Genomic DNA, 26,836 nt, shown 5'->3' with positions numbered 1-26,836 from the left:
GACCCTCCCCCATAAAATCCTTAGGATTCAAGATCCTTTGATCTTATTTCTACTGTAGCCCAGGTCTCCATTCCCAAGGTCCCCCAAGATGGCTGCTCCAGCTCTGGCCATTACTCTACTGGCATTATACATGTGGCCAGCAGGAGGAGGAGAAGAATGAAAAAAAGGTACAAAGCATAAGAAAAATTCCCAGATGCAACCACAGGACACTGTGTTTATGTCCATTACCCAGATTTGTTCATCTGTATCAGAGAAGGTGCTAAGGGATGCTAGGAAACATAGTTTCCATTCCAGATAGCTGTGTGTACAGGTAGAAATTCTAGTACTTGGAGTAAGGGGAAAAGGATATTAGGGACGGCCCACATTTCCACAAACACAGAATGAGACACAGGTCTAATTTTGCACTCGTAAAAGCTTGAAATAGTTTGAGGTCAGCAGTTTCCACCTTTCAAATCTCAGTTTCCCTCATCTGTCAAATAAGAGGGTCCCTTCCAGGTGACCTTTATAATGTCTTCTAGTTCTAGACCACTGTGATTCAATGTACACTTCCCTTACAATGAAGCCTTTTCTAACTGTTCATCTGTTGAAAATCTTGATTACATTTGATTTGCTACAAACAAATGCATTTTGCTAAAGACACATACAGTTTTTTCCTACAACAATTTCTCTTTGTAAAGTTGGATTGATTGCCATCAGTCACATGTGATATTTTGCTGGTTCTTTACTTGATGCATTTGTTTTGTGGAAAATAAAAAATATTAGAACAGTGGAAAATGTAAACTTTTTTATGGTTGTTTGAATTAACCATGTGGTTTGGAATATGTTGGGATTAAGTATCCCTTCTCTTAAAACAATACCAAAAAAAAAAAAAAACCTTTCAACTAAAAATAATTCTTAATAATAAACATTATTAATGGTGAGTAGAACAATCAGGAATTATTCAACATTATGATCCTCCCCTATCCATCTGATTTTAGACAGTTGGAGTGAAGGGATAGGTCCCCTTTCCTGGTTTGGTTTGTCTGTTGGTTATAATAGGACTTACTGTAATGTTGTTCAGGTTCACTCCAATGTTTAAGCTGAATTTCTCGAAATGATGGTAAGAAGATGGACTCTAAAAACACTGGTTACTCCCAGGAAAAGAACTTGGATCTACAATTTGCCAAAGTTATACCACAAAATAGATAATATATAATCCAGGTTATCCAGTCCTGACTTTTGTCCCCAGGCTTTTTATAAATCTAGATAGCCATTTAAAAAAAAAAAAAAAAGACCAAATGATAACTTTGACTATACTTCCAATTTTCTGTTGAATTGATGAGTTAGTATGAGAGTCCAGTGGTTTCTCCCACTTCATTTAGTCTGTGAAACCTTCCTGATTTGATCTGATACAATTTAATACAGTTGAATACTTCAAACAACTGTTGGAATGAAAAGATTCTACCTGTTTTCCATCAATTAGTGGTTAATTATGTTAAAGACCTCTTAAAAATATTAGAGAGAAGGCATTGAAAATACAAATTTTATGAAAGCACCACTTAAATCATGAAACATGTTTCTTGTTAAATTAATTTAAATAAATTTAGCAAACAAGGCGCCTATTTTTTATAAGTATCTTTTATCTTCACATAAGGACAGTTTGAAAATTAGCAAGAAAATATATTTTAAAATTTACCTTTCTTCCTTACTTTTCACCCTAAAATTCAGGCACAAAGGTTTTAGTATGAATGTGTGTGTGTTTATGTGTGTGCCTATATAAAGAGAAGATGTAAAGATTTTTATCTATTTTTCTGTGGGGGTCTATCTGCCTTGCAATAAAAAAGTAAGATTTATATCAATCTGCATGAACTTTGAAGTAACTTTTACAATGAGATTATTTAAATATAAGCTATTTCAAAACTATTAACCTTCGGGTAACTTCAGAAATGCAGCAGCCAATGACATGCCATAAAGTACAATTTGTCAGTTGAAAAGCTAGGAGCTAAACTTGCTTGTTCAGATTTGGGCATAGATAAGAAACCTGAAATGTTTAAGCAAGCCATACTCTAGTTCTACAGTCGCCCAGAGATTTAAATAAGGCGGGATGATTGTCTATCGCAGCTCATAATAATGCTCTTAAATTTAGAGCTCCAAATACCCCACTCACCAGTCGGCATGCTTCTCGAAGGCTTCAGACTGAAAAACTGCAGCTGTGTTTATGCGGTAATTTAGAACTCCTATTACATATGCAAGCAACTGGGCTCCATGGCTCAATCACAATTCATTCATTTTGCTTTTTTGTACCAAAGAAATAAAATCAGAGAACTATACAGCAATATGGCTGGCTCTTGAAAATCACAAAAATCAGGAGATTGAAAATTACAGTCCCACAAAAAAGCACAAATCTTTCCCATTCCCCATTAAATAACGTTCACAACAAAAATTCCAGATATCTGTAGTTAAGGTGTGGTATTCAGCTCAGCAAACATTTATTTGGACAAAAAAAAAAAAATGTTATTATAATAAGAGCAATTAAAGCATGAATAAAGCAACCCTCTTACCTTATGGATCTTGGAGTCTAATGGAAGATATTTGGAGTCAAATACTCGTGTGTGTGTGTGTGTGTGTGTGTGTGTGTGAATGTATAAGTAATATCCTTTATGGAGAACATGGATAAACGATTGAGTTTGGTTCCAGATACAAATAAAATTCTAGAGTCTTTTCCTTGGGAGATATTACAAATCTGTGCACTTGTATTACTGGTGACATACATAGCAACAATTTCTAAATATTTGCTTACCGTCTAGATCCACAGTGATCTTTACAAAGCAAAAATGTATGCAGTTTATCTTACCTTATGTAATCGCCGGATTCTGAAAAGTTGTATAGAAATTTGCTTTTGTGTAAATGAATATTACTTTAATAATGCTTAATGTTTAATTCAAATTTAAGTTTTTTAAAATGATATTGTGTTCAAATGTTGGTATTTTTATAAATCTGGGCTTTTCTCATATTATTGTTGCATGTCAGATATGTGTATGCATAGGGCGAGGAGACTATACTGGCTTATTGCAAGAAAAATTTTATTCCGAACCCACTGACTTTTTTTAAAGGTGCTATAGAGAAGTGAGACTTTTATAATTATATTGGAACCTAACAAAGGCTGTATTCATTTTACTCTCAGGCTGCATTTCAGATGCTCTGTTGATTACAATGCAAACGTTTCTACTGGAACAATGTCTTAAATGCTAAGTTTTCAAGAAAGCACATAAGCAACTCATCAACTCATTTATCTAAGGTATGGCTCTGTAGTAATATTCTTAAACACTTTTTTTCTTTAACACTTGAGTGCTTGGGGTGGTGGGGAGAACCAACAGCCTTCTGATCTTTCCACCTCAATCGTCAGGTACCCCTGAGTCACCGTGATTGCTAAACCAGACTGCTGAGGTGACGCGAGAGGTGATAGGGAAGAAAGGCCTGAAGAGTAGGACATCTGAGCTGTAAGAAATGAGAAGGTAGGGTAAATAGTAAGGGAACTTTTGCTTCCTTTTCTATGCAGTTATAGAACAAGATTAAATAAAGATTAAAGAAAGGAAAAGAGACATCAAACACAATGACTCCATCTTACATAGCCTTTGATCTCCAAACACGGATGGACAGATAGGTGATAGATAGAAGCATTTAGAGTCATAGGAAAAGATAAAGGTATACTTTACACTCACAGGCCAGTAGCTACACACCTGACTTCAAAGACAGACTGCATGGATTCCGATCTCTGATTCACTACTTGGAAGTTGCAAGTAAAAAAAAAAATAGAGATAATAATATTACTGAACTCATATGACGTGATAAAGGAGTAAATGAGGTCATTCATGTAAAGAGATTACAACCTAAGGAACTCTCAGTGATTGCAACTGGCAGCAGCAACAGCAGCATTAATTTTATAGCACATGGTTGAAAGCTGCAGGAATTTAGAGAAAAGCCTTTTCAACTTGGGATCAGTTCCCATTTAACTAGATTTGTGACCTTGGATCGGTCATTCAACATCGCTGGGTTGCGGTTTTGTCAGGTAACAGCAGGGGTGTAGGTCTAGATAAAGTAATGCCTCTCAAATTCAGTGTGCACGCAATCACCTAAGAATCTTTTTAAAATGCAGATTTTGTTTCAGCAGATGGGGTGGTGAGCAAGACTCTGTGCTTCTAACGAGCATCTGGAATGAGGCTGATGCTGCCCGTCTAAGCACTACACTCTGAGTCGCCAAGATCTAGGCTATATCCAGAAAAGTCTCTTCCAGCCTCAAAACTGTAGTTTATAATTATGATATTGCCCCATTTTTGTACATAAGGAAGGGATAAAGAACTGAAGTACATTTAAGAAGAAAGTGAGTCTCAGTTATCCCGGGGATTATGTCTCTAGGGCTCCAATGGATCTTGGAAGGGAAGGACAAGACACTTTTGAACAGTCAGAAGATGATGGGCTGAGAGAAGTTGGGCCATTGGGAATATTTCTTGATGTGGTCCTTGGGACAAAGGCAATTTTAAGAAGTGGTGGTAAAAGGGAGGGAGATTTGAGGAAATTTAAATTGGGAGATTTCTTTTTTCTCGATTCTAGAAGGCAGCATGGCACTCTTGATTGAGAAGAGTGGGGACTTTTGTCTGGGCTGCGTAAGTGTGTGTTATTAACTAGACATGAGCTGTTATCCCAGCTTGGCAACTTATTGCTGATTAGGCAAATTCCTTGATTTTCCTTAATTCCATTTTCTCATCTATAAAATGGAAATAACATTGGGGTGCTTGGGTGGCTCTGCCTTCGGCTCAGGTCATGATCCCAGGGTCCTGGGATCGAGTCCCGCATCGGGCTCTCTGCTCCGCGGGGAGCCTGCTTCCTCCTCTCTCTCTCTCTGCCTGCCTCTCTGACTACTTGTGATCTGTCAAATAAATAAATAAAAATCTTTAAAAAGAAAAAAATAAAATAAAAAAACAAAATGGGAATAACAGTACCTCGTTGGGCTCTTGTGAGGGAGAATCAAATGAATTAGTGCCTAAAGTATGAAGCACGGGGTATAAGTACATAGTAAGTGTTCATAAAGGCTTATCTATTAAATTTATCATCTTCACCACCATCATCATTATCATTGAGTTAGGAGCCCTGGAAGGGTGAGCATTATACTCCCAGTTCTATTTTAGTTTCTACAGCAAAGGTTCTCAAAGTTCATTGAGCACCAGAATCACCTATGGGGCTGTTACACAACAGATTGCTGGGTCCCACCCTCCAGAAACTCTGATGTAGCACAGAGGTCTTGAGGGGGCCCAACATTCCACATTTCTAGCAGGTCTGGGGACCATCCTTTGAAAACCACTGGTCTACAAATTACTTCCTATAAATGGCATGATGAGGGGATGAGACACCCCTGGTAAGTGAATTTTCCACCCAGGTGAGGCTGACCTCCTGGGACACTTTCTCACTTCAACCAATTTTTGATGAAAGCTTTTCTGAAATGTAGCATTTTTATTCTTGTCTCTGTGGGCAGGGGATCTGAAACAATTTAACTTTTCCTCTTGACTGAAGTCATCAAGTAGTTCATCTTGATTTCAGAAGAGGTTGAAGAGAGTGACCTCTGATTTATGAACTTAAAAAATCAACCTGGAAATTTACAGAATGCATCCCTAAAGAGACCATCGTGGATCCCTAAAAGAGATAGTGGAAAACAGAGTCAGCATGAGTTCCCGGAGAATAAGTATCTCATACTAACCATATTTTCTTTATTGTTATGATTGCCAAACCCATACTTTGGAGAAATGACGCATCCAGGAATATCGGACAATATAATGTATGTTATATTGCCTAACGGAGGGGTGTCATCCTAAGGAGATGTTGCTTGTAGTGTGCCCGCAGATTCTATCCACAGACTTATCTTCTTCTTTCTCAATTTAGATGAAAACACAGAAGAAGGGAAGCCAAGCCAGAATATAACACATTACCATTCCCAATGAGTGTAAAACACAGGCAAGCACTTGACAGGAATAATAGAAAAGGGGGCTGGAATCTGGAAGGAGGGCTGGGGTAGACTTCGAGGGTCCACCAAAACCAGAATTCTATGGCTAGTGATAATACCTATTATGGTACTGTGGCATAATATCCGGCACAGACAGGCAACTACCTTAGAGATTTTGGTCTTTGTTGCCAGAACGACAGCGAATTAACTCTAATTCCCAATAACACGCCTCTTGCTCCTCACCCAACTTTTACCCCTTCTTGGATGCCTTCTTCCTTCAACCTGTTCCTAGGTTGTTCCTCCAACTCTACAGAGGTATGTGAAATCAGATCCCAAAACTTGATAAGAAATAGGAACATCCCGACAGTACACAGACCAGTGGAGAACCTAAGGGACCATTTGTGGGGTTTGCCTTTGGGGGCCCCAGAAGGTATTTTTCTTTACATTCATATTCCAGAGGAACGAAATCATCCAACTTTTGGCCTCCAGAGCTGCCATGTGTTACTATAATAAGACCCAACCATTTCTTCTCTTCAGTTATCATTCACATTTCAGAGCAAACTGTGTGCATATTAAATGGTGACTTGCTAATGTATTCAAGGTGAAAACATAATGCTCTATATTCAGCCTGAATCTGTTTGTTGTTTGACTAAATACAGTTGCAAGCTCCATGTTCTGGGTACATACAGGTACACAGCTCTCAGTCACTGCTGCCAGGGGATAACGCCTAAGGACAAGTGAGGAAATGTTTTAAATAGAAAGGTGTTCAGGGCACCTGGAATGCTCAGTGGGTTAAAGTCTCTGCCTTTGGCTCAGGTCATGATCCCAGGGTCCTGGGATGGAGCCCCGCATCCGGGCTCTGTGCTCAGCAGGGAGCCTGCTTCCTCCTCTCTCTCTGCCTGCCTCTCAGCCTACTTGAGATCTCTGTCTGTCAAATAAATAAATAAAATCTTAAAAAAAAAAAAAAAGAAAGAAAGAAAAGAAAGGTGTTCAGAGGAAACTTAAAGAAAAATTCCCATTTTACTTCACTACTTTGTTCCAGGTCTTATTTCCTGGGGTGGCACCATATTAGTAAGAGCCCTTTAAAGGACACACCTGTTTTATCAGACAGACTGTCTGCTAGGCACTTATCTCCCGTAGTCAATGAGTGTCTTCAGTCAAGGCTAGGTAGGAGTCAGACAGGTTTTTCATTTGTCGTTCCTAATGACCCATAAATGTAATAAATGACTTAGGCTTTTATTTCCGAGGTAAACATTTTGCTAACTAGTCATGGGTCCTGTAGGCACATTAACAACTCCCTGCTAATCTATCAACACTGAGCAGCTAAACTCCGTTGAGGGAAGCAGGTCCTTTTCGCGCTCTTGATTTAAGTGTACCTAACTTCATCTCATCCACAACCTAGGAAAATAAACCTTCTTTTTAGAGTCCTTTGAACTTGACTAGATTATTTAACTGATGATTTATTCCAGAAAGGTGAATTGTTTTATGTTGTAATGTTTCCATGGAGTAACAGAGTATTAGATGGGCAATGCAAGAGAAAGTATAGAATTATAAATTTAAATATGTTGGCTCTATACTCAGAGATATCCATTAAAGGGAACAAAGTAATATTACAAGATATTCAGATACATTCTCAGCCGTGCTGTGTATTCCTAGGTTATTGTTTTCTTTTGCTACATTTTTGGGGATTCATGCCAGACAAAAGAATTGTAGGTAGCTAATAATTAGAAAGTGTGGTTTATTTTTTTTTCTTTGCAGCAACCTTTGTAAAAATCCTCTTATTTCTTGGTACGATCATTTCTGTCTCTATTGGGCAGTTTGTGAGAAGTCTATTAAGTGAGATGTCATGCTTGAAGAATTTTTTTTAATTTTTCTGTATTTTGAAGAAAACAAATTTTTCATTCAATTAAATTGCTCAAGGTAGAGTGGATTAAATATCATTCATTATGAATAATCTCCACATTTTCCTCCATTCTCTATAAGGTGCTAAAATATTTCAGTAAGAAGTTTCTAAATCTAGAAAATCATTTTAACAGCAAAGTTCAGATTTTCTGACAATGGGAAGTAGAACAGTAAGTTCTCAACTGGGGATGAGTTTGCCCCCTAGGGGACATTTGGCAAAGTCTGGAGAGATTTTTGGTTGTCACAGTCTGGGAAGGGGCAAGGGCGGGATGAGGAAGACGTATGTGCTACTGGCATCTAGTGGGTAGAAACCGGCCGCTGCTCAACTTTCTATGCTGCCGAACACAACAAAGATTTACTAGCCCAGATTATCAATAGTGCTGACACTGAGACACTCTGGCCTAGAGTCTTACTTTATCTATTAACAAAAATTTTTTTGAGGGTGTCTGGGTGGCTCAGTCAGTTAAGTATCTGCTTTCAGCTTAGATCATGATCCCAATCGGGCCCCACATCAGGTTCCCTGCTCAGTGGGGAGTTCCCTGCTTCTCCCTCTCCCTCTGCCTGCTGCTCCCCCGTTTGTGCTTTCTCTCTCTCTGTAAAATAAATAAATAAAATCCTTTTTAAAATTACTTTTAGAGATTTTAAGTAATCTCTACGCCCAATGTGGGGCTTGAACTTACAACCCTAAGATCTCGGGCCTCATGGTCTTCCAACTGAGCCAGCCAGATGCTCCTAGAATCTTTTATTAATTATAATGGAAAGTGATTGAGACAGCCTGAACTTTACATACCAGATCATGATCCTTTTCAGAGGTAAGAAGTAGCAACCCTAAAAGAGGAACTCAGTCTAAGATATAAGAAGAAAGGAAATGCTGAAATACAAGTGCCCCAGCCATTCCATTACAGTGAATCGTGACCGCTTGTTCATGAGTTCCCAAAAATTGTTGAATTTGTTATACCTAATTTTCATGCACTGTAAAGTCAAGATATGGCATCACCACACACCATGGAACTTGTTCCTCCCCTTTCTGATAGTGCATAAGCTGATGATGTGGTCTTTAACTGTGAAAGTGTATGTTCTCCTTCTTCTGCTTTTTATTCTACACCCTTTGAAACAGGTGATGATTTACAGCAGATGCTCTTCGAAACTATTTTTTTGTTCAAATCCAGCAATATGACAAAAGAAAACCACAGGTAAACCTTGAGGGAGTTTTAGGTCAAAGGGTGTTATATATGCCACAATGATCTGATTACTCTGTTATTATGTATCTATGTATATATAGACTACTATGTCTCTCATAATCTTTCCTTGACATTTCTTTCCACTGACCACTGAAATGTACAATAAAATGCTTTCTTATAGCTTAGAGGTTCCCATCTGTAAAATGAGGGTGAGCTCAAACCTGTCAGTATCTGACATGGTTCTCATCTGTAAAATGGGAATACTACCCTCATCTGTCTGAGAGCATTTTTTTGTGTAGCACGTGAAAGCTTAGAAGGTGTCTGGCACATAATAGATACTGATTAATGATAGCTATTATTTCTTCAGAAAAAAATTAGGTCAGGATTTTGAAACCATATATTCATCAAATATTTATGAGGCATCTTCTCTGTGTTTGGTACCTAGAATTGTAGGAATGGCTCAGGGAACAAAACACAAAAAACCCCCACCTCTCTTCATGGAATTTACACAGCAACAGACATGCAAAGGCAAACACATATACACAGGTAAAAACACCTGCATGCACGATGAAAATACAAACATTTGGCGGCTCTTCCCTTACTTATTTCAGAATTTAATTGTTTCTCGGCCTTTAGGCTAAGATCAAGAGCAGAATTTAAATGAAAGTAAGCACTCTTCCAATTAGCCAAGAGGGCACAGTGAGGAACAATTACAGAATTCTGAAGGAAAACTTTTTTTTTAAGGTTATGTTTCTTTTGGATTTTGAGAAAAATAAAGGTATATTTCAAAAAAATGATAAAAGTAGTCTCTTTGAAAAGAAAATCACACAAAATGGCAATTGTGGAAATGAAAGGAATAGGTTATTTAGGTAATATTTTAATAGCTTGAAGAGTCATTGAAGGAGACCACAGAAGATGTATTTATTACTTTTGAACATGAAAATAAATAATTCATAAACTGCAAACAAATCAAGTGAATGACATTGCACCACAATTGCATATATATATATATATATATATATATATATATATATGAAAAGGAAGTAAGAACACATGGGTCTTCTGTGAGTACTTGGTTGGAAATATTTTGTGCCTCAGAAGCTTTGTTATCCTTTTCTTGAAATGCTTTCCCCCCCTCCTTCACCTGACTGACACACACTCATCCCTGAGCACATGGCTGAAATGTCCCTTTCAGAGAAGTCTCCCTGCCCACTCCATCTAAATTAGGTGACTTCACTCATCATCCTTCTTCTTTCATCCTTCTCTTCTTCTTCATCTATCTATCTATCATCTATCCATCCATCTACCAATCAATCATTTGGTTATATTTTTAAAGGTCTTTCTACTTTTCTTGACAAAGTTCATTAAAGGGAGAGGTTGTTTTATTTTGTCCACCATAATCTCTCAAGAGCACAGCACCTGATCCCAACTTTGCCCTCAACAAATGCTCATGAATGAGGTAAAAGCTACCTACTCTGGGTGAATTGACTGTTGAGAACACTAAGACTATCAAAGCATACTTCCTTCCATTTTCTGTGATAGAGTGAATAGAGCCTGCCCCCATTGTGTTGTGTGCAAATACATGGTATTATTTGGTCTTGGTCTGAATTTCCCTGTATATGTGACATAAAATGAGGATAAGTTGAAACCTGTCAGTATCTGACATGGTTCTGCCAAGACCAGTTCATACCCCACATACACAGTGACCTTTGCCTTTGCCTTTGGGCATCAATCCCTGAAACACTGTGGAAAAGTTGGCTAGTCTTAACACAGAGAAATTACGATGGGTTCCTTAAGCTGAGCAAAGAATCAGAAAAGGTAATACCCCCATTAAGATGTTGCTCAATTCTAAGGAATGAAAGGGACCTATGATTCTTCTTGCTTAAAAATTCTCAGGCCAGGTGTTTGGCTTTGGGCTTCTAAACATCAGCCATATGCATCAGTCACATTTTAGCAAGGTGATATGACTATTACTCCCTTCCTTCGAGAGACAGAGCCTGTTTTTCCTCCCTCCAATCTGACTTGAACACAGGGCTTGCTTTGGCTAATAGAACTTTAACAAACATGATGTAAGCAGAGATTTAAAAAGTGCTTTTCGAGATTCTTCAAAAAGTTGAAAATAGAGTTACCCTACGACCCAGCAATTGAACTATTCAGATCACTAATGTAGTGATCTGAAGGGTCACCTGCACCCCAACGTTTATGGCAGCAATGTCTATAATAGCCAAACTATGGAAAGAACCTAGATGTCCATCAACAGATGAATGAATAAAGAAGATGTGGTATATATATATACATATATATATATATACGTATATATATATATATATATATATAATGGAATACTATGTAGTCATCAAAAAACCCGAAACCTTGCCATGTGCAGTGATGTGAATAGAACTAGAGGGTATTATGCTGAGTGAAATAAGTCAATCAGAGAAAGACAATTATCATATGATATCTGATAAGAGGAATTTGAGAGGCAAGGTGGGGGGTTGTTGGGGGAAGGGAAGGAAAAAATGAAACAAGATGGGACTAGAGAGGGAAACAAACCATAAGAGACTCTTAATCTCAGGAAACAAACTGAGGGTTGCTAGGGGGTGGGGGGGGGAGGGATGCTAAGTGAAATAAGTCAATCAGAGAAAGACAATTATCATATGATTTCACTGATATGTGGAATTTGAGAACAACACAGAGGATCATAGGCGAAGGGAGGGAAAAATGAAAGAAGATGAAACCAGAGAGGGAGACAAACTATAAGAGACCTTTAATCTCAGGAAACAAACTGAGGGTTGCCAGAGGGAAGAGGGGTGGAAGGGATGGGGTGGCTGGGTGATGGACATCGAGGAGGGTATGTGCTATGGTGAGGGCTGTGGATTGTGTAAGACCGATGAATCACAGACCTGTACCCCTGAAACCAATAACACATTATATGTTAGTAAAAACAAATAAAGAAATTAAAAAATAAAAATAATAAAATAAAATAAAATATGCTTTGCTTCATTTGGGGCTTGCTCTCTTGCTGGTCTTTGGGCTCTGAGATGACCATGTGAAGAAGCCCGGGATGGCCCACTGAAAGATGGAAGACCACAAGGTACAAAGTACTGATCTATCATAGGTGAGGGCCCCCAGACTAACCAGGCTGCCAACCACCAGACATGGGAGTGAGATGACCATAGATTATCTGACCCCCAAATTAAAGAACTGCCCAGATAACCTATAGACCATGAAAAAAATACTACATGATTTCTGGCTTTAAGTCATTAATTTTGGGAGTGTCTATTAGAAAGTAAAAGATAACTGACCCAGTGAAGTACCAGAAAGTGTATTACTATGTGACTGGTCAGGAAGGCATGTCAGACAGCCAGACACTATGAGTTTGGCCGAGTTCGTCCTACTCAGTAGTCCCCTAAGATTGTCCAAGTTATAAAAAGAGAACTACTGATCCCAAATTTGGGAATCACTGCATCATAAACCATTTTCTACTTAGAGACTGGCAACCCAAATTAACACACTGAAGATTTTGAGGAACACTGTAGTAAAAGAAAATAAACCTGCTAAAAATTTTTAAAACCCTTTCTGCTTCCCAAACTTTCATGACCTCTTGGCATTACAGTCTGGATATTACCATCATCACTGAAATCCTAATCCAAACATAATGGTAAGATGACTGGATAAGAACTGTGAAATCCAGATTCTGGTCCAATTTGTAGCATTTATTAACTGTAGGAACATAACTTCTTAAAATTAGGTAAAATGAGAGACATTATCCCTGCATCAAGCCTCTTCAAAGTCACTGTCAACCCATTCATGTCACTTGGGTTGGAAATTTAGATGATGCATTGATACTTTGTGTTCCATACTGTGTTCTGGTTTTGATGAATTGTGCCAACCCTGAAGTGGCAAATTATTCATTCATCTCAAAATCTTTTTTGAGAGCCTACTGTATGTTAGACACTATTCCAAGTGCTGGGGATACTTTGGTAACCAAGTCTTTCCTTGAGAGTTTGATTCTAGTAGAAGAGGTGGACAATAAATCTACAAAGAAATAGGTAATAAAATGTCAGATGGTAGACTGTAGGCAAACACAATAAAGGGCTAGAACAGTGTTCTTAAACTTCAGCATGTGTCAGAATCATCTGGCTGATTTGCTAAAATCTAGATTTCTGGGTCCCATCCCGCAGGGTTTCTGATTCAATAGGACTCAAGTGGGGATTATGAATTTTCATTTCTAATACATTCCCAGGTGATGCTGATGCTATTTGGTGGGAGGTCCACCCTTGAAAACTGGGGAGCTAGAAAGTGATAGGAAGTTTCTCTATGAGACAGCCTCTAGGATCATCAGAAACCTTGTTGAATGAGGGAGGAAGCCTTGGGAAGATCTGGAAAGAGATTCTAGGTAGAGGGCAGAGCATAATACGTGCAGAGGCCCTGAGGCAGAATCATGCTAGTTCTACTGGAGGAATAGTGGGAAGAGTAATTTTCCTAATAGTTATTGATGTGGTAGCAGACCATGATCCTTGTCCCCTACCACAGCATGAATTATGGGGGGCAATTTTCATAGGCCATGGCCTGCTGGTCCATTGGAGTTTCAGCTGAATGACTTCCTGATAATACTCAGATTTAGAAAGAGTTAAGAAGAAAAAAAGGAACTTGAGGAGCTGCAGAGTTTGGGTGAAATTATGTGCCAAGACAAGAAGAGGAAGCCACTCATCTGTCATGTTTCATTTGTAAAGGTTCACTGGTTTCAGTTCTGATACCAGAACTGGGTATCACTCAAATACATACAGTCCCCACATAGCTGGCTTGTAAAGGGTCTGTGATTTCTCAGGTCACCACCTATCATTTCAATATGGCTCGCTGTACCTCTGTGGATTTCCCCCAGACAAGAGCATATTGTGTTTTTAAAATGCTGTGCATGTGGGAGACATTTTTCACATCTCTTATCATATCAGATACTTAAATTGAATTTCCTGATGCACGAGGGGCAAAAACTATGACTCCCATGCTGCAGATGAGTATACTGAGGCTAGGAAAAGCCAACCCTGAGAACCATTTCTTTCTTTTCTCTTCATGTGGTCCTTTTTTGAAAGGTAAACTGATTATATAAGCTGTGACAAATATGCAGTCAACAGTGGAGCCACTGCCTCTCTTGAGGACGTTTGGTCTCAGTCTCTGCCTACCACCATCACCATCGATCATAAAAATGGCGGATTCACTCAGAAGAAAGATCATTGTGAGAAGAAAAGGAAAGCTAAGTTTTATTTAGCACCCAAGATCCAGGCATGGATCTTGGCTCAGTATTTCAAACAACTTGGCTCAGTATTTCAAAGTATGACTTTAGTGAGTCTCCTTGGCAGTGGGGCTTTTCTCAATTTTGTAGGTGAAAAAAACTGGGGCTGAGAGAATTTAATTCATGTCTGGAGGGCAAGAATATGAGTGACTCGATGTCATTCCTTGCTACTATTCCCTCTACTACAGTGGCCACAGAGCCTTCTTTCTAATATGGCATTGAAGCCTAGAGGAAGAACCAAGAAGTGGGTACATACGTGATAGGAATGAGACAATGACTGGTAGAACAGTTTCATATAAGTCAAGCCAACGGTTTGAATCAGCAACACTTTTTTTATGCTTAGAGATAAAAGGAGTTAAAAAATTAAGATACAGGAAATGGCCATTTTATCCTTTAAAAACTCAAACGTCTTCATATGAAGGACCACACTTCGTCATCATCATCATCATCATCATCTGTTTATTAATACTTTATTTTTAGAGCTCTTTTACCTTCACAGCAAAATTGAGGGGAAGCTAGAGACATTTCCATATACCTCCTGTCCTTATACATGCACACAGCCTCCCTCATTATCAGTACCAATCACCAGAGTGGTACATTCTTTACCCTTCATGAACCTACAATGACACATCAACATCATGCAGAGTCCATAGTTTACACTATGGTTTACTCTTGGTGGTGTACATTCTGTAGATTTGGACAAATGCCTAATGACATGTATTCATCATTATACAGAGTACCATGATAATCATTTCATAATATATGTAAATCAGAATATAATGCTGTACCCCTTAAACTTATACAGTGATGTATTCAATTATTTCTCAATAAAAATGGAAAACACTCACAAAAACAAGCAAATCTAAAATATATAAAAATCATCAGTGCCTATTCGTCCTATCCCACCCCAACCTGCCACCAACCACTGAACTTTTTTTCCTTTTTTTTTCTCTCCACAGTTTTGCCTTTTCCAGAATGCCTCACAGTTGGTGTCATGAAGTATGTAGCCTTTTCAGATGGGCTTCATCAACTTAATAATATGTACTACTAACTGAAATTTAGTAATTTCACCATTTGTTTTCATGGCTTGAGAACTTACTCTTTTTAGCACTGACTAATATTCTATTGTCTACAGGTACCATCATTTTTTATCCTTTCGCCTATTGAAGGACATCTTGGTTGCTTCCAAGTTTTGGCAATTATGAATAAAGCTGCTATGAACAATTGGGTGCAGGTTTTGTTTGGACCTAAATTTTCAACTCCTTTGCATAAATACCAAGAAGCACTATTAGTTGGATCATTAATATGAGTATATTTAGTCTTGTAAAACCTGCCAAATTGTCTCCCAAAGTGCCGGTTCCATTTTGTATCCCCACCAGTAAGTGAATGAAAGTTCCTCTTGCTCTACATCCTGGCCAACATTGGGTGTTGTTAGTGTTCTGAATTTTGGCCATTCTAATAGGTGTTTTGTACTATCTTATTGTTGTTTTAATTTGCAGTTACTTGATGACGTAAGACATGGAGCATCTTTTCCTATGCTTACTTTTCATCTATGTATCTTCTTCAGTGAGATGCCTGTTAAGATCTTTGGCTCATTTTTAAATTGGATTGTTTGTTTTCTTATTATTGACATTTAAGAGTTCTTTGCATATTGTGAATAACAGTCTTTTATCAGATATGTCCTTTGCAGAAATTTTTCTCTGAATCTGTAGCTTGTCCTTTCATCCTCCTAACATTTTCTTTGGCAGAGAAGAAGTTTTTCATTTGAATGAAATCCAGCTTATTAATGCTGTCTTCATGGACTATGTCTTTGGTGTTATATCTAAAAAGTTATTACTGTACCAAGGTCATCTAGGTTTTCTCCTATGTTATCTCATAAGAGTTTGATAATTTTGCATTCCTTCTAAATTTAGGTCTATGATTCAGTTTGAGTTAATTTTTATGAAGGACATAATGGCTATATCTAAGTCATTTTTTGGCATATGGATGTCCAGTTGTCCCAGCATCATTTGTTGAAGGGATTATCTTTGCTCTATTCTACTGCTTTTGCTCTTTCTTCAAAGGTCGGTTGACTATATTTATGGGGATCTATTTCTGGGCTCTCTGTTCTGTTCCATTGATCTATATGGCTATTTTTGTAAATCAATACCATGCTATCCTGATCACTGTAGCATTATAGTAGGCCTTGAAGTCAGGTAGTGTCAGTTCTCCAGCTTTCTTTTTTTCCTTTGATATTGTGTTGTCTGTCCTGGTCTTTTGACTCTCTATATAAACTTTAGCATAAACTTTCAGATGTTGGTATCTGCAAAATACTGTTGGGATTTTGACTGGGACCGCTTTGAACCTACAGATCAGTCTGGGGAGGACTGACATCTTGCCAGTTCCTATTCATGAGCATGGAATATCTTTTCATTTCTTCAGCTCTTTTCTGATTTTGTTCATTATCATCATTTTTTAATGTCATGAATGAGTGCAAGAACGAGTAAGAACCATTGAAAGAAACACCAGAAAAGAACATTTAATGGCCTGAATTTATCAATTCTCTTGCCATTAATTAATTAAATCCAAAAGTGATGGCAAATTTAATCTATAGTTTATCCAAACAAATGAATGAAAGCTTCCTGACATTTGACGTATGTATCTAATGGAATATGCTATTAAAATAGGGGGGAAAAAAAACAAAAGAAGAAGCAACAGCTGCTTTCCTGTCTTTCCAAAAGAAGCTGCCATAATGGATGACGCTTAAGTCCATTTCATTTTTACTGCACGAAGTGGGGAAGAATACAAGATCCAGCTTTAAAAAAATTATGTTTCCCAGGTTCTTAGTTTAATTAATAAACTTTAAAATATTGCTAGGTAAAGTAAGGAGCTATCCACAAAATTAAGGTCATTTCTCTGGTCACTGAATGGAGATAAAACATAAGAACTCAGATTTTAGGAATGACTTAAACCAATCCCTTGCATTTATTCATATGAATGGGAGAACTAGGAAAGAAATGATTAGACCAAGGAAATGCAAGTAATTAAGAGCATGGCTCAGATCAGATAAGCTCAGCGTCAAATCCAACATTTGGAGCTTTCTGGATGACTTTACTTTCACCTGTATTAGAAAAAAATTCCAGGTATTCTAGAAACTGAATATTAGAGAAAGTTATTCCAGCTTAAGATGTTTGTAGCAGTTAAGAAATGTTACAGAAAAAATATTTATGAAAATATTTTTCTAAAAACAGAGTAATTTCTTCCAAAAGATCACCATTAAAGGCTGGGACTTGTTGATCAGCAAAGGAGTCTGTTGCCAGAAGACATTATTTTTTCAAATCTGAATTCAGCCGTGTATCTGAGTTGGTGCTCAATCTTTGCCAAGGTAGGAGTGTCCCTTCTCTTTCAGAGAATTGCTATCCTGTTCAAAGACATGTAAGCCCCACAAGGGGAGGGATTTTGATTGCTTTGCTCACTGTTCTCTCTCCAGAGCCTATAATAGTGCCAGCCCAGGAATGGGCAGTTTGTAAATACTGTTACAAATACTTGTAAATATTTGTTGAGTTAATTAATTTAGAAAGCATTATCTTTCAAGAAAAGAAGTTGGCCTGTGCCATTTTTCTAGAATTTCAAATAGCATAAATAATTTTTTTCAAGAATAACAGGTCGTATTCCTTGAGCACTTGCTACGTGCCAAACACTGTGTGCTGCACGATCTGCTTATGATCGCAGGTATTGCTCACAACATCCCTATCAAGCAGGCATGATGATTTTCTCCATTTTTACCAATGAGAAAACAGAAGTGTAGAGAAGCTAGGTGACATGCACAAAATGATCAGCAAAGACACGAAGCTCAAATCTTTAACCAGCCCATTATTTGATATGAACCACAGTGGAAAGTTTTGCTCTGAGTCTGCATAAATGGAAACTCAGGACTTCTATGTTTTTTTTTTTCTGCCAGTTCTAAATTTGATTGCCTCAAATGTATCATTTATAGATGTTCAAAATGTGTTCTGCAGTTGCATCTGAAGGAGAGCTGTAATATCTTAGACAGTGCTTTATAAACTTAGGATGAGGCAAGTTTATCGTAAAAGAGAGCTATAATATATGAAAATAGAATGGGTCAATAAACTTATATTGCCCTCAAATTGAGAATCTGATTTAAACTGACAAAAACAAGTAAATTTGAAGTTATGACTGTCACTCCAGATATGACTCATTCAGGGTTTTTAAGGATCTGAAAATAGCCCATAATCATAAGCATCATATGTGTGTTATTATATCTAGATAAATTAGAATTTGTTCTGTGAAAATGAGTAAGATTCACCTTTATTCCCTTTCTAAACAGAAAGGATATTTTCACAGAATTTTTTTAAATTACATTTCCATTTTTGTTGCATATGAACATAACTAAAAAAAAAAAGTAAGTACACTTAATTGAAATGTTTTGGGGACGTGTGTCATATATGAGCCACTAGATTTCTTCTGTGATTGGCAAAGAATTTAGCAACACACTATACTTTGTGTGCTCACAGTGAACATAGCTTATTACAGTCTAATTAACAATTAGTGAGCTCATCTTAAACCTAGCCTTCAGAGAGCTGAAAATTAAAATGAATTTAAAAGGGTTTTGGTATTCCTAAATTCCGTTCCTCACTCACTTTTTTCCAGACGCACTTTAATTCATTAGAATCTTCATTTTTGCATAGGCTTTTAGTTTGTGGCTTAGTTCATAGGATATGATTTGTGACTACTAGCAGAGCTTGTAATTGCTACATAGGGCCATCATATATTTGAATATTGATTGTTTTGAAGATTTTCATTACTTACAATATTGGATAATATTTATTTACTTAAGTTAGAGTCCACATAACTTTGTTGAATATTTTTTGTGATAATTGTAAGAATGAACAGAAATCAGCAAATGCTAATAGCTCATCTTCTAGTGTCTCATAATTGTGCTACCTCAGAGAGCTTTACTAGAATAATTAAGAAATAATATATGCCAACAATTCCACTCCTAAGCATATGCCCAAAAGATATGAATGCATGTATCCACATAAAGAATTATTTAAGAATTTTCATAGCTGCTTTATTTGTAATAGCCCCAAACTGGGGGGGCGGGGGAATCCATTAATTGGAGAATGACTAACAAACTCTAGTCTATTTATATGACTGACTATCAAATAGAAATGAAAAATAAAACAACTTTCTAATCCACACAATAATGTGGATTTATCTCAAAAACATAACATTGAGTAAAAGAAACCACAGAGAAGAGAGAACACTTTGTGTGGTTCTATTTATATGATGTTCAAGAACTGGTGAAGCTAATAAATGATGACTGAAGTCAAAAAATAGCATTTACACCTAGAAAGGGAGAGGTTATCAACAAGGAAGAGGTACAGAGAAACTTTCTGCGTTGCTGGAAATGTCTATCTTGTTCTGGGTGGTCATTACACATAGGTATAAAAATGTAAAAATTAATCAAACTAAACACTTAGAATTTGCCAATTTTACTGTAAATAAATTACACTTCAATTTAAAAATTATTGTTCTGAACTTTTTTAACATAGCCTTTTGTTTTGGAGCTATATCTTTTTTTTTTTTTTTTAAAGATTTTATTTATTTATTTGACAGATAGAGATCACAAGTAGAGAGAGAGGCAGGCAGAGAGAGAGAGAGAGAGGAGGAAGCAGGCTCCCTGCCAAGCAGAGAGCCCGATGCGGGACTCGATCCCAGGACCCTGAGATCATGACCTGAGCCGAAGGCAGCAGCTTAAACCACTGAGCCACCCAGGCGCCCCTGGAGCTATATCTTTTTGATGTACATAAACCCATTTTATTATTTTAACTATCTATTTAAAGAAAAAATTATGCTCTGGTGGAGTTTTGCTTGACTGATGGGTGTGTTGGGATAACATGAATTATCACAACAAATAAACTTGGGTCTTTCAGTAGCTTAATATGGAGAAGTTGATTACTCAATCATTATAATAGTTGAATATGAGTGTTCTTGTTCTCTTCCATATCGTGATCAAGGTGGCTTGCTAGTTCCTGCCCTGAGGCCTCAGAATCTTCTACTTTCATCTGGAAAACAAAGAGAATGTAACTAGGGAATTTTTGAAGTTTCCAGCTAATGACATGCTTGTTTTACTTAGGCCTTTTCTGATCCTCCCTGTAAAAAGCAGTCCCTTAATGAAGGAGCTAGGAACATGTCCCATGACTCCCAGACATGATCATATTAACCATCTCATGCCTGCCCCATGACTTCCTCTCTTATATAAAGGTAGCCTGATGGGGTGAACAATATATCAAGAGTTTAAATAAAGACAGGTTCAGACCCTGTATTTGTACCACTGGCCTCACTGGCTTCAGTTTAATCCCAGTCCTGTTGGACTTCAGGTTTTATTTATCTTCTTAGCCCAGCAGTGGATGAATGAATGAGTATAAGAATGAATTGCTTCCTTGATCCAAGGCAGCACCTTGGATTTTGTAGCTCCTGGTAATGAGGATGTCTTACAGATGGCTCTGATGTTCCCTCTCAAAGCAACTAGATTGGAACAGGGGGCTATAGGCTCTAAAGTTTGAATAGCATTTTTGCCTTCATTCAGGTCCCCATAAGATTATTCTTCCATTGTCTGCCTTTGTGAAAATTAAGAAAAAGAAATGCCCCATTCTGCTGTCAGTCCTCGTTTGCCATCATGCAATCAGTCATCAGAGGGTCAATTCATGGAAACCTTAGTAGTTCATGTTGTTTCAATAATGTTGCATTAAAATTGCCTTCCCCCATTGTTATATAACATTGTTACAATCATAGTCTCAGGAATTGTTTGAATAACATCATGCTATTTATTTCATGTTGTAATTTACTCTTTATTTCAGAAGTTTCCAGGCAAAAGGAGACCAGAAAAACAAAGCCATTTGAACAAAGGGAAGCAACAGTGTTTGTTATACTCCATTCTCTGTATGTTTCCTTTTAAGAAGAACGTTAGCTCCATGTTATACTCAGGAAGAGAAAAAAAAAAAAAATCAAAGTTCCAACAGGGTTAGGGCCTCTTATCCACCTTTGTGAAGTAAGTTTGGCATCACACTCCTCCCCCTTCCCCCATTCCTAAGTAATTCACATGGCTCCATGGCCCCTGCGAACACCAGGCTGTCAACCTACGTGGCCTGTTAGAGCCAAGCTTTTTCCTCAGTGGCCAGAGTTTTCACCCACAGTTAGCCACCAGGGGGCCGCCTATTTGGAAAAAAAGGGGCCGACTCCACAGCTTTCCTCCAAACCAACCAAAACATCCCAGGGCAGCTTTGGAGCAAAGCCCAGGAACTTGCCTGCAAAGGAGGACAACTTCTGTCCAGCTACAAAACCTGCAGGTCCTATATGGCATAGCTTTATTACAAGCGAAAAATAAAACCAAGCCCGGATTTATCGCCAACTGAAGGGATTTAAGGTCCGTGGAGTCTGACCGGGAGGCCCCTCCCTCTCGCCAGGGAGCCTTGAGGTCTGAGACTTTCTCTCTTGAAGTACCTGAAATACTGTGCATCCAGGCATAGGCAACAGTTTCCGAATTCCTGACAGTTGTGGTTGTTAATGCTGTTCGCTAGGGTGGTGGCTTCTCGCCCCTTTCCGTGGGATGCTCACAAGACACTGGAATAAATCACGTCACCGGCTGGAAATCTGGAAAAGTCTCCAATAAATCATCTATACATTGCTCAAGCAGTTGAGGATACAAATCGTTATAGCTCTATCACATTGTTGTACGAATAAATGTGTATATTGAATAATGAAGTAGGAACTGATTTAATATCCTCCACGAGAAAATAATTGTACTCTGTCGTCAAAATAGTTCTGTTGCAACTATAGCTTCCTACCGACTGCAGTTTTTAGCTTTTTGGGTACTCAGTATTTTTACAAGCATTCTTCTAGCCCAGAATGCAGCTGCCCGCTTCATTTTCTTCCAACCTAAAGGGAGGGGGGGCATTTAAAAAATTCATATTTGCCTGGGGCAGAACTCTTCAATATTATAAATTACTTTTGTCTTCCGGGTTTTCTTTGTACAGATTCAGGGCAAAGAAAATAATAGGGCTGCCCTTCTGGAACCTGTGGAGTGTCTCAACTTTGCACACATCTCCCAGGATGTGCATAATTGGGGCGGAGGGGTGTCTTGCTCAAAGGCAAGTCAGGTATTTTCCAAACTATCATGGGGGGTGGGGGGTCGGGGGTCGGGTGACCCTAAGGGAACTCCAGACTGCCCGGCCCGTGGGAGGCCCCAGGAGGAGCCGGAGCTCTCTGCCCGCCCGACACGCGCCACAAGTGGGTTGGAGAAAGAGGGAGGAGCGTGGTGGCAGGGGCCGCGCCGGTCTTGCAGGGCAAAGAAAAGCCCGTGCTTCTGGAAGGTCCCCCGCCTTCTTGTCACTTGTCCCCCATTTCTTCCTTTTCTCCTACCAGAGGAATGACGCCCAAACCCGAACCTCGGTGCGCACGCCGCCGGGTGGGTGGACGTGCGGTCACCCAAACCACAGCAACACTGCCACTCTGGGAAGGCACCCTGGGTGGAGGGCACGGCCAGGACTGGGAGGAGAGGGAGCGCCCGAACCTGGGGAGGCAGGTGCGGAGGCGGCCGGCCCGCGGCTGTGTGCACGTGGGCCGCTGGGCAGGGGTCCGCGAGCGCAGAGCGGCGGACACTTCTGAGCGCCGGCCCCGGGCCGAGCGGCTGGCGTCGGGTGCCAGCCGGGCGGCTCCGGACAGTCGCGGCGGCCGGGCGAGCGGCTGGGAGGCCATTTCCTCGCTGCGCCCCTGGCGGAGCGGGGTTTGCTTGCTCTTGGCCGCCGCCGCCGCGCGAGTGGGACCGCCGCGAGGGCTGAAGGGGAAACCAGGTCACCGGTTCGCAGACTCCGCGCTGAGCCGGCGCCCCGGGCCCCGAGTAAGGCAGAGCCCGGGGAGCTGGCGGGGCGGGCCGGGCGCGCGGGGGGCCCGGAGAGGCGGAGACACGGGTGTCCGGACCACACTTGCTTCCTACGCCTATAAAAGTGGAGTGGCCGGGGAGGGCCGGCGCGGCCCTGGCGGCGGCCGCCTCTCTTCGCCCAAGGAGTTGACATTTTACAGGACTCGCGCGACGTCCCGTCGCCTGCGCTCCCCGGGACCCCGCCGCCGGGAGGAGGGGGCGGAGGAGGGTGGAGACTGCGGGGCTTGGCCAAGGAAGGCGCACATCCTCGGGCGGGCGGCCGTGACGCGGCGGGGATTAACTTTGCATGAATAATGTGAGTGCGCTTGGAAAGGAGACCTTCGGTTCCCCGGGCTCGGGGCAAGCGCCCGCAGGCTGCCTTCCCCGGGCAGGGGCGCTCGACCCAACCGTCTCGAGGGCACTGGTAATTTGGCGAGAGGACTGCGCGGAGGCGGGGGCGTGTGGGGAGGGGGAGAAAGAGGAGGGGGCGGCAGTTCCAACTGTCCAGAAGGGTGGGCAGGCTGGCGGCGGGGGTGTCGCGGAAACCTGAGCGGTGCGGGCGGCGAAGCTGGGCGCGCGGGCGGGCGGGCAGGCGAGTGTGTGTGTGTTGGGGGTGGGGGGATTGTCAGCCGCCGCGTTACCTGCCTCCGCCGGGTTCTGCACCCCGGGTCCGGGAGGAGGTGCCCCTCATGCTCCGGCACCGCGCGGCGGCAGTCCGGGAGACCCAGCGTGGGCAGTGGTGGAGCCGGGTGGCTGGGGGCCCCCTCCAGTCGCGCGGCTCCGTTCCTCAAACCCCCAAGCCCAGCTGTTGACAGGCTCCTTGTGAAATGGAGTTTGGCATCCTCAGCGCCGAACCGAGTGGAAGTTTCCATGATGAGGAAGTTCTGTGACACGGGGGTTCGGAAAAGGTTGGCAGACACCGGCGGGGGGGGGGGGGCGCGGAGCGGGAGGCGGTTTAAAGGGACTGTGGGTCCCTCATCCCCCTTTTATCTCCTGCTCCGGAACTCCGGGGTTTGGAAAGGAGAATAATCCTGAATGTTGGCGTGCGCTGTTGCCGGTGCCTGGCGACTTGGCTTCTCCCCGCCTCCTCGCGGACTTGGTGGCGATTTCGCTAGCCTCCTGGGTCGCGCTTCTTTGCCTTGCTCCTCTTTTGACGCAGCATCTTCCTCTGGGTCGCCTCGAATTGGTTCTGGCAACCAGGAGTTGTGCCAGCTGTGCTCTCCCCCGCCCCGGCCTCCCGGCCCCCCGACCTCCTGCGGAGGAGGACTAAACTGGTGGAGGTTTTCTGTTTTTTTGGGTTTTGGTTTTTTACCCCCAATATAGATCGCGTCTTCTTAGCTGCGGTTGTCATTTTGGAGGATGATTTCCCAATGATAATTGTTGGATATTGTTGGATAATTAATGGATATTAATCCATTGTTGGATTAATATTAGTGCTAATTCTTAAGCCTTCCGATTTGTTGGGGGGAGGAGGGAAGCATGGTTGTTGTTGTTGTTGTTTTTTTTAATTTACTAAAGGTTAAATGTATAATTTTCCACAAATAGGAAATTTTACAGAGAGGGTCTGGACGCTTAACAATTCATAAACTGAGTCAAAAAAAGAGGAAAGAGTTTACCTGAACAAACGAGTTCAGACTCTCCACCCTCCCCTCTCCACACGTTTAAAATTTGTGAAGATTCAAACACTGCCTAATCATTGGTAAATAAATTTGAAACAAAGTCTTCCTGTTAGCCTGTTACTGGTCTTAGGTTCTAGTGAGATGCAGTTTTAAAGACCAGTTTTGAAGTTCAAAAATTGAAGCGTTCCTTGGACAGTGTGTTAATGATAGAGCACAGCAGTTTATAATGGTAAATGTATTGGATCATGTAGACCTGTTGAGCACTATCTTTACACTATTTGGCTCTATTTTAGTTTAGTATGCTTATTGCATTTTAATACTATGTAGCACGTACTGGATTAAAAAGTAATAAAAATTGCATTTTAGTCAAAATATTCCATGATTCATTCTGAAAATTCACAGTGACTGATCTGCTCCCTAATTCACTTCTGCTTACTTTTCTTATTCTGAAACAAGTCAGGGACTAAGAAACATTAAAGAGAAAGGTTTTTGCAAACTGAGGGCTGGGGCATGGGAGGGGGAAAAAGGGGAGGGAGAGGCTGGTTGGGTTATGGACTTTGGGGAAGGTATGTGCTATGGTGAGTGCTGTGAAGTGTGTAAACCTGGCGATCACAGACCTGTACGGGACTAATAATACATTATATGTTAATAAAAAATAAAAAATTTAAAAAAAAGAAAGGTTTTTGAACAGTGGATGTTTTTAGGAGTTTTCATGCCAGTTGGTAAGGGTTTTAATTGAGGCTAACAGAAATTCAGTAGTAAGTGATTTGTCTGGGGTACTACATGGGGAGGCATTGATGAACAATCATTTATTATTTGCACATGTTAAACTGATACTATCAGAATCTTATTTTTAATGGATGTCAAAGTTTGATATATATTGGAAGTGGGACCATCTGGTAGTAGATATGATTTGTTTTTCTTTTTTAGTGAGTGAGAGTAAGTGCTACTAAATTTAGCCATAGAACTATTATTTTAATGAAGCAATTCCTATTGGCATTATAATGCAAAGGCATAATTTTATTGACATTGGAATATTGTATTATGGAGTAACTGAATTTACAAGAGGGATAAACATTCCACTTCTCCCCTTTTAGATTCTTTATTCTGCCGTCGTAACAAACTAAGACAACTTCTTTTTAATCTAGCACTTTTGGGAAAAGGTGATTTCTTAAAATTTCCTTAGGAGAAGAGAAAGCTGTGGATTCCTTTTCTTTCCTGCTATTTTTGCAGTTGTTTGAAGGATGGCATGTGTGGAGGCACAAATGGGATTGCAAGTTTGTTTTTTGGAGTTTTTTTAGTAAGCTCATCTTTTTGATGGAAATCTGAGTAGGGGTGATTGGTTTCTTTAGCTCCTTTTTGTCATTATAGTGTAAGATTTTGTGTCACCTTCTTAAAAAGCCCTTCCATGACCACATCAGCAAGGGCAGTCCCTCATTCCTTCTTAGAATCATCATACTGTTTTTAGTTTATTTCTTTTTCTTTCTTTTTTTTCCTCCTTCCTTGATCTTATTTGCAATCTGAATTGCCATTTCAGTTGGTACTTGTTGAAGACCTATCCCCCTGTCTAGAATCTAGAGTCCACAAGAAAGAGGCTTGACTTCCTCTTTAACTCTTGTTTCTCCAGCATCTTACACAGTGCTTGGCACACAGAGCTGGAGAAATCTTTGTTAAATAAATGAATGGTTGTGCCCAAAAGTATTCTTAAAAATACCTGACTAAGCATCCTAAGTGGGTACCAACTGGGTATGTCAAGACCTGTGCCTGTATATGTCTGTGTGTCCTGTATATATGGTTCAGTCTTTATCTCTGTCTCCCCTGCCCCCTTTATTTTCTGAGATGAAAGGTAGTCCCATTCTAGATAGTGACAATGCTGTGAGTTATTTCTGCATGTTCTTCCTGGGGTCATTTGCCTGGAGTGCACAGAAATCCTCTGCAGCAGTT

At 40.2% G+C, this 26,836-nt stretch overlaps 2 protein-coding genes across 7 annotated transcripts in view; one reads left to right on the top strand and one right to left on the bottom strand.

The window, feature by feature from the left end:
• Positions 1-22,508: 22,508 nt before the first annotated feature.
• On the bottom strand, positions 22,509-24,145 carry LOC123940054 (proline-rich protein 36-like). Its single transcript, XM_046002346.1, has 3 exons — positions 23,915-24,145; positions 23,538-23,773; positions 22,509-23,406 (listed from the first exon to the last, which is right to left on the bottom strand). The coding sequence occupies exons 1-3, from the start codon at positions 24,143-24,145 to the stop codon at positions 22,509-22,511; spliced, it is 1,365 nt and encodes a 454-aa protein (XP_045858302.1).
• THRB (thyroid hormone receptor beta) overlaps positions 23,208-26,836 on the top strand; it is a 372,214-nt gene continuing 368,585 nt past the window's right edge. For 2 of the 6 annotated variants that reach the window (XM_046003099.1, XM_046003096.1), the window contains exon 1: positions 23,619-23,697. The gene's annotated coding sequence lies outside the window, so the exon portion shown is untranslated. Of the gene's footprint in view, positions 23,253-23,565; positions 23,590-23,618; positions 23,698-23,910; positions 24,182-26,836 lie in introns of those variants that run through there. The other 4 variants (XM_046003102.1, XM_046003101.1, XM_046003097.1 and 1 more) reach the window with 4 other exon arrangements.

This window comes from Meles meles, chromosome 4 (genome assembly GCF_922984935.1).
Source record: "Meles meles chromosome 4, mMelMel3.1 paternal haplotype, whole genome shotgun sequence".
Classification (NCBI taxonomy): Eukaryota; Metazoa; Chordata; class Mammalia; order Carnivora; family Mustelidae; genus Meles; species Meles meles.
Note: the sequence above shows the minus strand (reverse complement) of the source record. Positions and strands in the feature narration are given on the sequence as shown.